Consider the following 18761-nt stretch of genomic DNA (forward strand, 5'->3'; position numbering starts at 1 on the left):
TCTATCCCCCTTATGTCAAAACTGACTAATGAATTAACCACTTTTTCAACAAATGGACAACTAGGAGATGCTTTAATTCTGGCATATCTCGTTCATTGAGCCAATGAAGTGATTGTTTTCAGAATATTAAACATGACACTTACTTGTGAATATGTTTGATAAGCTTGATGTTTAAAATATACCCTACCAAGCTTTGGTTTCTGGGTACAGTGACAAAGATCAATCTGATTTGTAGAGGTTAAAAATTCCAATCAAACGACAAATAATAGAAAAAAAAATAAACACTATAAAACAAATATCCCTAAGTGAAATAATGTCGCAAATGTAAAAAAATATAAAATGACATAATGTTAAAACTATGCAAGGCAAGAAAGTTTTAAAAAATTCATTAAAATTACAGCAGGATATTAGTAAAGAAAGACCATTCTGAGTTAACCCTAGCAGAATAAAGGGATCAGAGGCCCTGTCCATAATTCTACTACAATGGTTTCTAAAATACAGAGCAAAGTTTTGTATTTCTAATTAACTAAGTACTAATAAGGCTCTCTCATGTGACTCATGTGGATATGTGGAATAAGGACCAAAAACTTACAGAAATTTGAGCTTAATATAGATTAAGTACATGCTATTCATAAAAGAAATTACAAAAATTTTTCTGATACCATATTATAATTTACTCATGCATTCTTTCTGGAACTTTAGAAAGTTAGACACGTGAGACAGTGCAGAGATGTTTGTATGTCTGGATCAATGTTATTCTTTTACTCACTTTGGGCTGGCTTTCAAAGCCTTTGATTAATGAACTCTAAACAGTGATAACCAGAATGGAACTCTAACAGTAATCATGATGATTGCTTATGGAGATTAGGACCTGCCATGCAACCAATACTTTGCACATGTTAACTTTTTTAATCTTTACAGCTGTCTATGAGATGTCTGAAGAAGCTTACTCAAGCTTACCCAGTCAGAATATGGCAGATCTGGGACCTGAACCCAGGGCTTCTAACTCCAGGCTCCCACTCTAAATTTCACTGCACCTCACCTACCATGGTAAATTTGCACTCCTGTTGGTGATGCTCCAAGTCTCTTTCCCATTTATACCCTGGTGTCTGTCTCTGGATTTTTCTTTGTTCCTGTTCTGATGCAGCAATAGGATTCATTTTGATTCAGAGAATATGGTGCCTGCGATGAATCATCATGAATTTTTGTGGACGTTTTGGGGGGTTTTCTGTGGAGATCTCATTTTTTAATTCTTGACTCAACCTGCCAGAATGAATTAATATTTATGGTATTCAACTCCCACATAACTAAATGAATAAAATGCTTAGCCACATTTGCCAGTGGAAAAGAAAGAAACTGACTACTTTTTTGGAACACATTAATTTCATAAGTAAGAACGACTCCCCATACTCACTCTTCATTAGTGTGAGTTTTAAGGAGATATGTTGATATTTAATTCCAGGATGCTAATACTGTACAATCTAATAGTGGAAGAGTCGTGTGAAAAGAGAGGGTGTTCAGGGAATTACAAGGACAACCAAGATCTTTCAAGGCCACACCAAAGCAGCATTACTGATAATACATATGAGCTTCCTACCCAGTTTTTAAAAATTTTTGTGCAATTCTAATCTCATTGCTTTTGACTAATTTGATTTTTCTAAGTAATGCTTATCAACACCAGTTTTGTTTTTAAATAGAGCATGTTTATAGTACTTTACATGTGAAGGCAACAGCAGCACATATCACAGTTACATCGTGGGTGTAAGGGGAAAAGCACATATATAAATGTTAAAAAGCCTGGTTAAATGGTAACCAGTTACATTGTTACCTTGTAGATGAGATGATTCTGAAAAGAATCAGCAACGCCACTCAGTTGATGTATTTTGAGTTATTTAATTTTCCAGGCTCTCTGCTAGGTGCTAAGAACATAAAAATGAATAAAACCCCTTTCTTGCTCTTAGAGGGTGCCTCATCTACTTCTCTCTTCTCTGCTAAATAATTTTGTCTCTACGTCTTGCATAATGGTGTGGTCACATTAAGATGTAGATGAATAAGCTTCGTAATATCTCCCAAAGTCAAAGGGTTTGGGGGCAATAACACTTTTCTCTGAAATCCACAGAAATAGAGTTTACTGTTTTGTTCTCCTTGATGAAATATAGCATAATACCTGGTTGCTGGGTTACTACATAAAACACAGGCCCCCGGACTGCCGCTGGGAGCAGTTAGCAATTAAATAAGGAAATGACTAGTGGGTTTGAAACCCAACACACTGCCCATGTATTTCTTTGCATGGTAAGGCATCTATGTTACTTAGGCAACTTTTGTCACTAAGGAAGTAGTTTTGGTGACTCATCTTCATACAGAATGACTTATTTCAAAATCTGAGTGTTCAGTAACTTTATCATTATGTTCTGTTTTCTCTTCTTTGGACTAAGCTAGAAAACCTACATTTGGATGGAATAAGTTTACTACTTGAAAGCATATTATTTATTGACCAGCTCATAATTTGAAATGTACTGGACTCCTGGTGATCAGAGTTAAAGGTCAGTAGTTCCTGCAATATATTGATATGTTAACGGTAGAACTAACAGTTTCTTTTTTAGGCAGAAATGTTGTATCTCATAACAACGCTTCTTGTCAATTATTTTGTATTGAATGTAATAGTGCCATTTAAAATACTAGTCACACTTTTGGTAATTAAAGTGGAATATATTTTATACTATTACATAAAAATCCTTATCCCCCCCACCAAATAAATGAGCAATGGAATTAAAATTTCCTCTGAGAGTTATCTAGAAATTATAGCTACAAAAATGAAGAAACCTTAAGGAAATTCCTTTGTCGTCTTCTCCCTTCAGATTTTCAGACTATCAACTTGTGGTTCCAAAAGCATTTGCTGATTGACAGTTGATATTTTTTTCTGCACTAACAAAGAGTAGAAAAAGCAGTCAAGAAGTCATAGAAAAAGTCAGTCACATAAAGAATTACAGGTAAATAATATATTTGGAGAATTGCATGGAAGAACTTACTATTGACAGATTAAGCAAACCAGAAACTGAGAGTATGCGTTGGATTTTGGGATTATTCTCAAAATTTCCTGGCTTGGGCTCCAGGTCTTGCTGGAATCTCAGTGGTGCCAGCTCTCAGTGTGGTCAGGGGGACTCACCTGAATCGCCATTAGATCTTTTGTCCTGATTCCAGAAATCATGCCACAAATCTTGAAATTTAGACAGTGTTACATCAGCTGTTTCCATTGTGTTTTCAATTTACTCCTTTTCTGTTTTTATTTTTGTTTCTGGAAGAGTTTGAAAAAGTCAATGAGTAATGGTAAACCTGAGGCCAAGGCTCTGAGTACCATGTGTACAATGGATGCTTGGAACTTGTCATCCGAACCATTTCTCGAATTATGGTACCCTGATCGGCATCATCTGGGAATTTGTTAGGAATTCCAATACTGGGTCCTCACCCTAAACCAACTGAATCAGAAACTCCAGGATCAGGTGAGGTCTAGCCACCTGTGTTTTAACAAGAGGTGATTAAGAGACCCACTGTGCTAGGGGGAATCCTGAGTATATTGGCCATGCAGAGTATAAACAGTGCTGTGGTTGGAGAATGGGGGAAATTGATGAGATGATAGAAAAGAACACTTAGGCATTTTTTAATTCAAAAAAGAAAAAAAAATGTCTTAAAAGCCTGGAATTTAATTTACAGTACTAAGTGCTTGCACGAATCTTTGCTTTCTTAGAGAGGGGCAATCCAGATGACTAGGATATTATGAAATATATTGGCTTCATTCTGAAATTGTAGAAGAATCTCTTTTGTGAGTAAATGCATACTTTTCCTTTTTAGGACATAAATTCAACTCAGATTTATAAAATCCTATAGGATTCTTGTATTCTGTTGACTTGGCTGACTCATTTGTCTCTTGAGACCCATTTCAGACATCTGAAAACCATATGTGTTGCCACTCTCCATGGATTATCTCATCTGTGTGAAGGAAGTAAGAGAATTTTGAAGCATTTTGATTACTGAGAAATGCAGAGCATAAGGATCAAAAGTGATTAACATAAACACTGATGATAAAGAAGTAGATTTGATACAAAAATTGTGTAGATTTGATACAAAAATTAGTTGTTTATTTTAATTTCTCTTTGATAGATGTGCCTTTTGGTGCTGACTCAGTCATATACGAGCTGTTTGATTTTAGACAAATCACAATTTAAAAAAATTTTTTTTAGTTGTAGCAGTACCTTTGTTTTTTTATATGTGGTACTGAGGATGGAACCTACTGCCTCACACATGCAAGGCAAGCACTCTACCACTGAGCCACAACCCCCACCCCAACAAATCACAATTTTTAAGAGCTTTTTCACTTTCTTCATCTAAAGCATCATGTTGATAATGCCTACTTACAGGATTATTGTGAAAATAACATTAGGTTAGTATGAAAATGCAGCTTTTAAAAATCGAACATACCATTTTTAAGTATTGTTGTTATGATTGTTGTTATTTTGTGTCTAGGTTGGGAAAATTTCATGATTGTTGACATGATGACATCACCTGGGAGTGTAGAATAAGTATGCACATCAGCAGATTTTAAGGTTACAAAAAAATAGTTATGTTTATTTGTCTTCTAATGCTCCACTGAAGGAATGTTTCCATTTTCTCATGAAATGGGGGAAATCCACACGTTTTTATTAAAGAAAGCAAGTCTGATATTTTGTATCCTTTGAATTGAAAGACTATATTTCATTCTTTCAGGGAAAATGGGGGGACTACTGGGTTAAATTTTCAGCAAAAATAGCAGACACATGATAGGAGTACAGATCATAATAAATAAAACTATAATGTGTTTTTAAAAAGTGTCAAAAAACAATATGAATGGAAAGACTGGATATTTGGAGAAAAGTTCAGTCTTAAAACCTCATTTTACATCCTACATGAAAATAAATTTTAAAAATAAGAACATGTAGGCAAATTTGGCTCATTTAAAAAATAAATGACAAAAATTAAATTATGATTATTCATAAGAAACACATTATTACTTCATCACAAAAGGATGTATATCACAAGTAATTGACAAAAGAAAAAAATTCAGGTGACAATAATTAACCGTCAATACTAATCAGTAATGGTAAATAAAAAATAATACACTGTTTTTGGCTCACTGCTCATGACAGTGCAGAGGGTGAGCATTCTCTGGCACTGCTGATGGGATTTTGGGCTCTGGTCTTTCTGGAAACCAGTTTCAAGAACTCAGGTTATAATTATAAGTCTTTACCTAGGAACCCCACTTGTAGACTCTATCTGAAGAACATATTAGCAGCTTTGAATGTTAAATTTGTGTCATTTGTTTTACCCCTCACCATCAGCATGTATTCTCTTTAAAATTCAGAAAAAATAAAAATAAATTTAAAAGTCACAGGTCTCTTTGGTATGTCTAATGAAAAACAGAACTGATAATGTTAAAATACTAGATGAGAGGACTCATATTTATATAGGATGGATCTGCAATAATGTTCTGATTAAAAGATAATTAGTGGTAAATAGGTCTGGTAAAAGACAATTAGTGCAAATATTAAAGGGAAAAACATGAAAATTCAGCCATGGGTATCTAATGTAGTTCTAATTTTCTTTGTTTATGTATTTCTTCATTTTCTAAATTATGTGTTCTTGGTAAACATTTTCTTATTAGAAAAATTGAGAAACAATGGTCAGAAGATTCTTACAATTGGATTGGGCTCCCAATATTCTGAGCTTTACTGATTATTATTACTTTACTGCTTATCAGGACCCTCTCACTTCTGGTAATATTTTAAAAATTGTTTTCCAAATAGTAATGTCTTGCCCTAGAAGGGACAAATGATATGATTCAACTGCGATGTTAAGTTTTGGATTTTAAAACTATAAACTACAAGGATTTATACAATATGGTCTTTGTTGCATCTTTTTCCACCCTACTTTAGAATGTAGTCCTAAAATGAAAGGAATAAAAGAGAATGTGATATGTGGATTCCTGACATTCTTTCCTAACCGGAATCATTTTTAAAACTCCTAATGTGGAATTCTTCCTTCAAGTATTTGCCAACTCTTTTTTCTTTTTTTTTATTTGATAACTTGTAGGTTTTTTAAAAATAAAGCTGGTGCTATCTTTTTATTTTCCTTTTTTATACATGTGATTATGTGATTTGCAAATATATGTTAATTTATAAACATGAAGTTTTTCTTTTTTTCTTCATTAAAAAAACTGAATATCCAAAAAGAAAAGCTGATAGGTCTAAAACTGATTAATAAACATTTTAATTATTTATAATTCTTTGAAACTTAAAAGCCTAGATTGTCTTATTAGTGATACCACCCTACTAGTAAAATGTACTTTTGCCATCAATTGAAATATAGCCTATTTTAGCCACTCAGTATTTTTTTGAGAGACTAAACATAGAACAAGTTCCTTTGGGGAATTTAGATATTTTAGCTTAGCAATAGTTACCCTACATGGAAATGAAACACTCATGGTCTGTCTGCAGGAAAAAGTTTAGCTCTGTAAAATAAGGGTTGATAGATTCTGCATTCCAAGTATGAAGTGAGAGTTTGGGGAATCGGTGTGCTTGTATTAGACTCTAAAACTGACTTTGAAAGCTGATAAGTTACCTTAACAATTTAGAATAAGTATAGGGTTTTTTTCTTATGTAGACAGAATAGATTGATTGTAGTTCCAGGGAACTATTATTACATTTTAGTTATTTTAATCATGATTGGATCATATGCAGATGATTCTAAGTGATACTCTCATGCAACTAATCTAGTCCTAAATAAACAGGGCTAGAAAAAATCTTGTATGTATGTCCTTTATTTTTGTATTGTAGTTTATCATTCTAATGATGTAGCAATTAAAAACAGAATCAGACTATGAAGAAGAATAAGGAGTTCATGGAGTTTGAATATTTATTTCCTTTTCTTAATATTGATAGTTCTGGATTGTATGTTTTGGTTCCCTCCAGCAGTTCTGAGTGGGTGAATTACTAGACAAAAGTAGCAAAGTAACAACAGCTCTCCTATTGTCCCAGCATGGGCTATGTTTGCCCACATGGAAGAATGAAAGCTGTGATAGAAATCGATGAAGAAATAAATCTTGTTGTGTAATATGCAAACTGATCTCATGTTAATATACTCCTTTTGAAAGCATACTAGACTTTCCTCTATTAGAAAAGAATGGGTTGTATCTTATGTTTTGACAAAGTTGTTCAGAAAATTGGAAGAAAAAATTATTTAGTGTTTTAGGCATATTATTGATCATATCTATGTATTTATCATCCATATCTATGAATTACATATGTATAAAATTGAGTACAAGCAGCTACCTTTTTAGCAAATATTATCTATTCGTAGGAGAACTGAGTATTTGAAGCAAGAAGCAAGATTCATATTAACCCATCTGATTCTAAAGGCCATGTTCATTGCTGTATTAGGCTGTCTTTGCTAGAGTGATTGGCAGAAGAGCTATCACACATGCTGCTAATTAGTCTGTGGGATTGTTCCTCTTTTACTATGCAATGTTAACCTTTTTTTGTCTGACCTCTATAACATGCATTGCTTTGTTGGCGTTGGTTTGCTTAATAGATCTCAAAAGTTGCCCTCAGTTCTCAGGTCAGCCTGTTATCAGGAAGCAATGTGATCTCCATCCTAGAGCTACTTTAGATTCCTGGCTTTGCTTCTGTGTCAAGGGGCCCAGCAGGCCTGGGTCCACTGAGCCTACTCAGCATGTTTTGTATTATGTTATGGCAAAGCCAGCAATTGACAGACCTCTAGAGGGAACTGAGCTGACTTCTTCCACCTAGCTGTGACACCAGACAAAATATTAAAACTTTCTGGATCTCCAGGTCTTCATCTTTAAAACAGATTACATGAAATCAGTGATTTATGATATAGGTCTTTTGGGGAGAAAGCCATAGGGATTGATGGGGAATAGGAGGTAATCTAGCATTATTCTGGGCCCACTACCATCCATGCTTAAACAACAAAGCAGTTAGTATTTGTGTGCATGGGACCTTGCACTTGTTCTATGTCTCCATCTTTCTTGGCTCTGATTCTAGATGAGGTTGTGTTTGAACAAAAGTTTTGGGAAAAAAAGAGTTGGGAAAACACTGGACCAAATAGTTCTTAAGGTTCCTTGTGAAAGCAGTTTTAAATAAAGACCCTCACTATATTTTTTAAAAATATTTTTTAGTTGTAGATGGATAAAATTCCTTTAATTAATTAATTAATTAATTTTTACAGGGTGCTGAGGATTGAACCCAGTGTCTCACATGTGCTAGGCAGGCTCTCAACCACTGAGCTGCAACCCCAGCCCCAAAAGACCCCCACTATCTTTAATTTGAGTAAAATATAATCTTTAAGATTGCTGCAAAACAGTTTTGAATGAGAAATTTAAAAAATAATCTCAAAGAGCAAAATCATGGCAAGATATCAGGCAGGCTGCATGGTATTTATGTGTTTCAGTAGAAATTAAAATAAAAGTTCCTCTTGTTTCTGTTAAAAGCATTCTTTTTCTTCTGGGGTAAGTATGAGATAACATTAGTCCCAGTTGGAGGTCACTAGAATATTCTTTTTCAATAGAAAAGTACTACTCCTTGAAGAAACCAGAAAGTTTACTTTCCATCTGTTCTCTTTCTCTTGAAAGTTTATCATGCCGCTGACAGAACACATCTGCTCTTTCCTGTTTCTTTCCTGTTGTGACAGTCGATCAAAAAGGTAACTAGATGCTAGAGAAAGGGAAGGAGTTTTGATGCAAAATTTGCTTTATTTGAGTTCCTTTTACTCCTATTTTGGGGTTCTTATTTTAAATCAGTGTTCAAAATGAATTATTAAGCTGTTTGTAGACATTTTGGCACAGTTTCTTTATGGAAGTCCTAGACATAAAGGTGGTAACTTGAAGACCATCATTCTAGAGTGGTTTTGCCCAGGAGAACATTCTGTGATATGGAAATACTCTCTGTGTTAAGTAACAGGGTAGCCAGTAGCCACTTGTGACTGTTGAGCACTTGAATCTACCCAGTATGACTGCTGAACTAAATTTTTTGTTAATTAAATTAAGTCATCAGATTTGGGTAGTGGCTCTTCTATTGTAAAGGTTAGCTCTAGAGAATCAATGAAAATTTTGATCAACAATCGGTGAAATTAGTAAAAAGTCCTATGCTTAGGAAATAAAAGACATCCCCCACTTTTAAAATACTATTGACAATTTATGGTTTGAAATAGATTTAATTTTTTTAAAAAATTTTGATTGAATATTTCTTCAGTGCCTGGCACATAAAACAGTTAACAAATGACTATGCTTTTAGTAGTATCCTCCACCTCCACGCTAGGTCAGCTTAATTTCAATTAGGAGGTGTCTCTTACTACCTATGGAACAGTCTGTCTTAGACTTCCTGTGTTTTCACACTCAGCATCTTCTCAGCAAGGTCTGTGGATTCCAGTTTCCAGTTTTACTCCACCCTGGCCCAAGCCCAGGCTACTCCTGAACACCCACAACAAGGCCCACCCTTTCCTAGAGCCCTTAGACTGTCGCTAACTGGACCATTTTATAGACTGACGATTTGATCTTGTTCAGGGCCCAATGTTCAGTTTTGGCTCCTAAAATGAGCATCACCGAACTGGAGTATAACTAACATAAAAGATTGGATTCATGTCACATCAGAGTTGAAGGGACATTAGTCCTCCTTTATCCTTGGGAGATATGCTCCAAGACTCCCAGTGGATGCCTAAAATCATGGGTAGTACTGAACTCAAAATATAATGTGGGGGCTGGGGATGTGGCTCAAGTGGTAACGCGCTCGCCTGGCATGCGCGGGGCACTGGGTTCGATCCTCAGCACCACATAAAAATAAAATAAAGACGTTGTGGCCACCAAAAACTAAAAAATAAATATTAAAAAATTCCCTCTCTCTTTCTAAAAAATATAATGTGTTTTTTTATATATACACACCTGTGATAAAGTTAAAAGTTAAGAACAGATAAAGATTAATAACAATAATAACAAAATAGAACAATCATAATGATATGCTATAATAAAATTGTCAGCATCACTATTTTTGTGCTTTGGGGCTGCAGTGAAGTAAAATAAAGGTTACTGAACACAAGCCTGGCAATATTTTAACAGTCTATCTGATAATCAAGATGTCAATGGCAGGTAGCATGTCAAACATGGATATACCAGACAAAGGACTGATTGATGTCCAGGGCAGGATGGAATGGGACTGCACAAGATTTCATGTTGTTACTCAGAATAATACATAATTTAAAACACTGTTTTTGGAGAATTCCATTTAATATTTTTGGACCCCAGCTAACTGGAGGTAACTGAAACTGCAGAAAGTAAAACAGCAGATAAGGAGGGGCTACTGTATATAGAAACTATTCAATAAGCATACAGCTATTTATATTCTGGTATGCACCAGGCAAAGTGCTTTAGATCCTCATTTAATCTTTTCAGCAATCTCATGCCCTATTTATTTGTGTATTTTAGAGTTATGTTTAGGCTCAGAGAGGCTAAGTGACTTAACCCAAGTCACCCAGGTAAGAAGTAGAGACCTGTGATTCATATCTACATTCTGGCTCTTGAGCTTGTGCATTTAGTTATAACATAATGCATTATAAAATAGAGTTTTAAAAGTCAGTACAGAGTGCAAGACTAAAAGGAATTGAGTTTATTGATTATAAAGAACAGTTTTCTAACAACTCAAGGTCTTCACCATAAAATTGCTCACTCTGGGTAGTACCCTCATTAGCTACTTGAATGCCTGTGTTTTTAATGCTCACATATCAGTAACATGGTAGAAAGAGTTCTTAAATACATGGGAGCTCATGAATGGCACATGCGTGCTAGGGACCTTTTCAATTCTAATTTCTTCTGATTATAATTTGTCTCTCAAGGATATTTATTATCAATTTATTCCATATGATGAGCTTTCATTTTCCATGAAATTCATAAAGATGATTCTTTTTTTCTATGTAAAACCAGAATGGAATTTATTACCTTAACTGGCAGAAGGAGGGTACTCTCTCTCACTGTAGGTGAACTTGTAGAGGAATCCAATTCATATTTCACTGAGGAATAAAAAATGACCTGGGATCATGGAAACCCTAAGGTGATTGCCAAAAGTATTTTAAACAGATCTATTTAATTTTGTTAAGATAATAATGACAGGCAGGAGAGGAAGAAGGAAATGACACTGGATTCCAAGTTGCAGGATGTGTCCTTCTATAACTGAGAGTGCTGCTATTATTTCAATATTCATCTTGATATTACGAAGTGCTCTTGGTGAGTTCTGATATGCTTGCTTTATATGTGCCTTCATTTTCTATGGATTCACTAACATTTTTATTTCTTAAAAATGCATTTTATGTTTTAAGAGAAAATACACTGAATATGCTAAAATCTAATTTTGATAGTTGTATTTTCGAAAATGTGTTGACTTTCTCTTATTAGAAATAAGCACTATTGGAAATGCTGTAAGGATAACTTTATGGGAAACAAGGGGGTTAGATAGTTTTTTTTCTCCCCTATGAACATTCTGGATTCAGTTTGGGAAAAAAAATAAGTCAATATATGTTCTCTTCCCCCCCCCCCCCCCCCCCCCCCGCTCTATTTGTTCATCTTATCTTTCTTCTCAGCTGCTCCCCATTGTGCCAACCCTCCTGGTTCTCTTCCTAAATCACACAGTTTGTACCAGTAATTGGAAGAGAGTGCATGTAATCCAAGGAATCCTAACTTGTACAGATACTTTCATGGAGATAGTTATAAATGATGATTATGCAGAAAGCTTTTTCTTGAAAAATTTATCACATATGAAGAACTTTAGAGAGAATATATCACAAAAAGAGATGATGTGGCTCATCGGAGCTGTAAACAGGTTTAGAAGGAATTGAAAGAATTTAGTATAGGAACAGGGAGGAACCTGTGTTTTCAGCAAAGGAGGGAGATTGAGAAAACTGAATGAGTTAAGGTGTCTAGCCTGGGAATCTAAAAGGAAGGCTCCACTTGAAGTGTAGGTGTTAAAGAAGGTTAGGAGATTTCTAGGTAAGGTAACGAATATCAGCAAGGAAAGAGGCAGAGAAGTGACAGGTGTGTCTAGGGAATGCTGATCAACTTAGTTTACAACAGAGTTCAAGAAAGGGAGAAATCAAAGGAAGAAAAGTAAGTTCCAGGCTACATTGCAAAGACCCTCAAGTATCAGATTTAATACTTAAATACTAGCCTGTGCAGGTGAAGCCAGATTTAAAGTTAGGTAGTCAGTGTAGTTAGATAAATCGGGTCTAATATCGAGTGAAATCTAAAATGGAGACCATGCGGAGAATGACTCCGGGAAAACACAGGACAACTCATGGAAGTCCCGAAAAGGCCCTAGGCCAAAGTCCACCTCAAAGAAATGTTAATGAACAGCCCCCAGCAAAAAGGTGCTGACTCAGAAGTCCTTCCTGACCAGATTACTTCTTTGGCCCACCTGTGTCCCACCCCTCGGTCCTTCCCACCTACATTCCATCACTGAAAGAACTATAAAAAGGGAAGACAACATCCCTTCCACGGATTCCACCTCTTGGGTCCCCTTCTTCCTCCAGGAGAAGTCTTTTCTGCTGTCCTTTAATAAACTTCTAATTTCTACTCTGACCTTGCCTTGGCGTGCTTCTTTGGTGTTATTCTTCAACATTGGGGAAGCAAGGACTCGTCACCGGTCAACAGCGGTATCACAGGGATGGTGGTTTAGCCCCCTTTCTTTTAGGAGGTTGGTATTTTTCATCAGCTGTGCCACATATGTATGTACTGTTCCCTCCTACAAGGGAAGGCTCTCCATTGTATGTTTTGATTTATAATGCAATGCTGAACAAATTCTAGGTTTATTTAATATACTGGTTGTTGACTATATATAAATCTCTGGCACTATCAAGCCCCCTTTATACTTTATGTGCTGATAATTGTTTATGGTGTTAATATCATATAATAAATATCATAACAGTTTGTTTCATGCATTATATGTATGTTGTATATATATTTGTGTATATATGTATAGTTTTTTGAATTTTTTAAAAACTATATTTGTTTAAGGCAGATAAAAAATCTTTCTAGATATTTAATTTGAACAGACACTTATCATGGGGCCAAAAAAAGAACTTATTTTTTCAAATACTAAACCTACCATGGAATCTTGGATCTGCAATACGCTCAGCACTCATCTTTTCCTTCCTTCCCCTTTATTTCACAGATGAGACAAAACCACTTATCTCAAACTCACATCAGTTACTGGCAATGCCAAGGCTAAAATTCAGTTTTCTGGTATCTTTCTACCATACAAACTCTTCTTATCTGAAATAAGTGACCAATAAAACCAAAACATTTAAAGGCTAACATACATTTGCAATTTAAAAAGTTAATTTCATAGATCACATCAAAATGGATGAGTCAGTTCTATAATTCATATATAGTAGTAATATTTTTGTTAATATTATATTAGCAGGCATGCAAAGTTTCTAACAAATCATTTTCTCTACAAGTAGTACCTCTAAATTTATCTTAACAAAGGTTAACCTGTGGCAGTTTGGAGAACAAACAGAAGGACATTCTCTTCACCATGAGAATGTTTCCTCTTCCTCTTTCCTGGCTACTTATCTTAGTTTATAATAGAACCTCTACCCCTTGATCACAAGGACCATCCTGGAGAGTCAAGGCCCTAGTTCCTGGAAGCTCATAGTGCAGAGAACTATTAAGAACAATGTATCCTATATGGGCTTATTTCCCAAGCTGAAATAGAATTAACGCTATTAATGACGACAATAAACATCTTTGGAGTTATCGTCACACATTCAGTGTTCTGCTTCTCATTCTGGAAGCTTCTCTAGACAAGAGGCTGGTCTGATTTATCTGCATCATCCCAGCAGGCAGTTGCAGCCACACCACTGAGTAGGTGGTACTGCTCAAAATTAGTAGAAGGAATGTTTGGACACTTCAGACTTCCAAGGGGCAGAAAAATAGCCCGCCTGAAAAACAATTTGTTCTGGATTCACTCTGAAGGCAAGGCAGTTTTTCACTCCTCTACTGAGCTCCGGGTTTCTTTCCCACTCAAGGCCACGGAAAACAATCAGTGAAGACTGAGCGTCAGTCAGGCTCCGGAATGGCTGCTATTCGCTTGGAAGCCTTATAGTTTTCCGTGCTTTGTTTCCCCCTCCTGACCTCTGCCAAGTCCCCAGGCCCCGCTCTGCCCAGTAAAGTTCTGAGCCCAGCGACAGCGTCGGGGGAACCGAAAAACCGCGGAACCAGAGGCAGAAGGAGCGGTGGGGGCGGCGGGAGCAGGAGTGGAAGGACCGGCAGGCCTAGCTCCCACGCGGCGGCGGTGGCTGGGGGAATGGAGCCCTTGCGGGTCCTTGAGCTGTACAGTGGCATTGGTGGCATGCACCACGCACTGAGAGGTGAGAAAGGCCGAATGCTTTCTGGAATGAATCTAGGACGCTTGTTGGTGCCTCGGCGCCGAGGGGGGACAGAGCGGCGAGGCGCTAGGGGCGGAGACGGAGTTGAGGCGGCGCTTGGTTGCCCAGGAAACCGGCGGCTGCGACGCCCCGGCCCGCCCCTCCAGGCGGAGACTCCCTTTTCCAGGGCCCCACGTTGGTAGCTAGGGCAGGCCCTGAGCCCCCAGGGACCCAAGTTTGTGAGGTCGCTTTCGCTAGGCTGTTAAGTCGAATTAAAATGGAGCCGACCAAGGTCGGGGGAGGGGCGAGCCCTTTCCCTGGTGCCTGCCCCACTTCTACACGTGCTGTCGCCTTGCATGGTCTTTTATCTTGGGGGGAAGTCCAAGTGGGAGGGGCGGGGTCGAGCAGGATGCTAGCTAGGATTCAAGGTAAAAGTTGGCGCATACTAACTAGGACTGTGGGGAAACCCAGAGGGGAAACCTGGTGAGTCTGTGGAATCTTCTCCAGCCCTACATTTAGATGCCAGAGATCTGAGTTCAAAGTAGAGTTCAAATTTTGTTGCACTGGGTTCATTTCTTAAATGTTTTGGAACCCGTTTCCTGGTTTTTAAAAGTGTGAAACTGTTCTTTCAGAGAGGAATTGTGAGGATTAAAGATAAAATGTGTCAAGTGCTTATTAGCGTAGGGTACCTTGTAGCCTCTCAAACTATTGTCATTCTACTTACCTCTTTCCTTTTGAGTCGTTTAATTTCTTTGGTGCTAGGTTTACTTTTGATAATATTCACTTAAAATTGATTGAGTGCCTATTTTGTGGTAAGTACTGTAGGGTGGACACTGGGATATGGAGTGACAAACTTCGAACCTGCATGTTTGTTTATTTTTTGCGGTGCTGGGAATTGAACCCAAGGCCTCTTGCAATGCATGTTTATTCTTACCTTACTAAGACAACCACAAAACTGAAGCTTCCCTGTTTCCCTTTGCAGTATCAAGAGTAATGAGACGCTTTAACTGACAGTGTTTAATGGATGGAGTATATAGATTTTCTGAGCAGATATTGAGTTTTAGTACTTTATTTTTATTTATTTATTTTTATGTGATGCTGAAGATGAAACCCAGTGCCTCACACATGTAGGCAAGCGCTCTACTACTGAAACACAACCTCAGCCCAGATATGAGTTTTGAGTCTAGACTCACCTCAGAGTTTCTCACTCCATCTTCTTTTCATCTGCCATATCTGAATTAATCCGGGGCCTTTTCAGAGAGGCCTACTCTGTGACCCTGTGATTCAAAGTAGTCTTCCTGCCCTCCCTACCTCTTTGCTCTCCAGGACTTTGTTTTGAGGTTTACATATGAAGGATATCTACTCAATCCTATTGATGCAAATGTTTTCCTAGCATTTGTTTGTCTTCCAATGTGCACTTATTTAATGTACCAAAGTTTTAAATTTATCTGTAATAAAATACATTGCTCCCTTCCAAGTGATTTATAAATAATAATGAAAACTATAGCAATGGCAGCTAACTTTAACTTTTATTAATGATTTCTAAATGTCACAACCTGGTCTAAGTATGTAATAATGCTAGTTAGTGGTAAAACCAGTATTCTAACCTATGTCTCTCAGACCTTTATAACATGCTGTGTTGACATTGTTCTGGTGTGATCCACTATCTTTGTTCTATACTTTGAATAATAGTAAAAAGCAGCAAAATGGGAATAATATTGAGCAACAGTTTGGGCTGATTTGTAGGTAATGTTTTTAATGGATTTTTTTTTATTGTGGTAAAGTATATATAGTGCAAAATATATTATTATAAATATTTTTAAAATGTACAATTAAGTTGTATTAAGTGACTCAAATGTTGTGCAACCATTACCAATTATCAGTTTCCAAAACTTTTTCATGGTCCCAAACAGAAGCTGAAAGATATTCCATTGTAGGTATATACAATTTTGTTTATCCATTCAATCAGATTGATGGAAAGTTGAGTTGTTTCAACCCGTTAACTGTGTGAATAATGCTGCTTGGAATATTGGTGTATAAGTATCCTTTTGAATCCTTTGACTCTCAGTTCTTTTGGGTTATAACCTAAGAATGGAATTGCTAAATCATATCTTCTTTTTAGTTCTTTGAGGAACCACCAGATTTTTCCACAGCAGCTGCATAATTTTACATTTCCAACAACAATTCATGAGGGTTCCATTTTATCCTGACATCTATTTGTTTTACATTCTTTTAAATACTAGCCATAATAATGCATATGCATTGATATTTCATTATGATTTTGATTTGTATTTTCTTAATAACTAAAAATGTTAGGATTCTTTCATGTGCTTATTGGAAATTTGCATATCCTCCTTTGGGAAATATATACTAAAGTCTTTGGCCCATGTTGTATTTTTTTTTAGTTGTATGTAGAAGTTCTTTATATATTTTAGATATTAATCCCTTGTCAAATATATAATTCACATTTTCTTATATTACTGAATCTTAATAGAGTATGTTTAATTTCTTTAACAACACTGATTTTCTTCTAACCCAGTGAACATTTTAATAACAGTAAAAATTTCATCCTTATTAGTGTATGCAAAATGCTGTTATATTGTTGTAGTCACTATATAGTGCTTTGTATTTTCTAAATTTCATTTTACTTTATTATATATCTGCATGCCCATGTATTTACATGTCCACATGTGCTATTCCTCTCTGTTCTTGTGTAGCCTGTTACACAGTACTGTACTGTGACAGGTTCTCCTTATATGACTATCAAGTTTATTATTGAATAGATAATCATTCTGACATTATTTTGATAAAACTATAGTCATCATCATTATTTTATATCATACACAGTTCTTAGTAGCAAACCATAGAAGTCACTGTCTGTTTAACATAAGCAGAAACATAATTAAAGGACACTGGGAAGCTCACAGAATTTACAGGACACACACGTTACAAACAGGTTAGATCATCAGGAGCACTGCTCAAACCACACTCTGGGGATTGCCCTAGTAAAGCTCTATACTTACATCGCACTTTGCATCAGCAATTCTGGAGACTGGATGCCATAAATGCCAATGAACTTTTGTCCTTAAAAGTGGATATTTCTACCATCTTCTTCACCAAAAAGATGGATTTTCTCATTTACTTCCTCACATTGCTACTTTCAAAGGGAGGTCTTACAGGATTGCAAGTGGTTTGTGGGTACTAGATCCCTCTGCCACACAAAGCTGGGAATGTGAATTCTGTCTTCTGTTTTGAGAAGCAAGGACCCATATGGGGAAAAATTTTCAAAAATAGGCATAGATTCTAGAGTGCAACAAGCATAACTTATCTACTACATTCTTATATACATAATACTCATTTATAGGGATACTTAGTATGCTCTTAGATCTTTCCTTCCTCCCTCCCTCCCTCCTCCCTTCCTTCCTTCTATAGAAGAATGAACCCAGGGGTGCTTAACCACTGAACCACATCCCCAGCCCTTTTAAATATTTTATGTAGAGACAGTGTCTCACTTAAGTTGCTCAGGGCTTCACTAAGTTGCTGAGGCCGACTTTGAACTTGCTATTCTCCTGCCTCAGCCTCCCAAGCTGCTGGGATTACAGGCATTAGCCACCATGCCTGGCCACTCTTAGATATTATACCCGTATAATCTATGAAATTTTGGTTAGTGAGCTGGGTGTGGTGGTGCATTCCTGTAATGCAGAGACTCAGGAGGCTGAGGCAGGATGATCAAAAGTTTAATGCTAGCCTTGACAACTTAGTGAAATCCTGTCTCAAAATATAAAACAAAAGGAGCTGGAGATGTAGCTCAGTGATAAAGCAACCCTGGGTTCAATCCTCAGTATGGGGGAAAAAAAGTGAAAAAATCTTGATTAATGAGAATCATTTGTTTGAAAATATCTCTTTATAGAACAGTGTAAGAAATAGTATCATGGAATATATATCAGTGGAGAATGCAAGGATACCTATAAATATATGCAAATAAGATTCTATAGTTTTCTCATTTTAAAATTAGTGGCAGGAGAAGAGTAAGATACAGTTTAAGGTGGCTAATAAAGGCAAGCACTAGCTGGACAGTTATATAGTCAAACACTGGAAACACTCTTAAAACACAAAGAAGTTCAGCTCCCTCAAATAATTTCTGAAGATTTTCCATGGTATTGGTTTTGAGTTTTAGTCATGTAATATCATCTTTAGCAAGAATTGCTCAGCCTTTATATGGTATGATAAAGTGCTAAGCCTCTCACTTGCCATTCATTAGTTGCTAAACTTCCAAATCTCTTTTTTCTTTGTTTCTTAATGCC

At 36.4% G+C, this 18761-nt stretch overlaps 1 protein-coding gene across 2 annotated transcripts in view; it reads left to right on the forward strand.

The window, feature by feature from the left end:
- The first annotated feature begins 14358 nt into the window (after positions 1-14358).
- The window catches only part of Trdmt1 (tRNA aspartic acid methyltransferase 1), a 42185-nt gene continuing 37782 nt past the window's right edge, over positions 14359-18761 (forward strand). For both annotated transcript variants that reach the window (XM_027928656.2, XM_071599863.1), the window contains exon 1: positions 14359-14460. In XM_027928656.2, coding sequence (XP_027784457.2) covers positions 14397-14460 — 64 coding nt within the window. In that variant the 5' untranslated portion in view covers positions 14359-14396. The remainder of the gene's footprint in view (positions 14461-18761) is intronic.

The sequence above is a fragment of the Marmota flaviventris genome, chromosome 12 (genome assembly GCF_047511675.1).
Source record: "Marmota flaviventris isolate mMarFla1 chromosome 12, mMarFla1.hap1, whole genome shotgun sequence".
NCBI classification, from domain to species: Eukaryota; Metazoa; Chordata; class Mammalia; order Rodentia; family Sciuridae; genus Marmota; species Marmota flaviventris.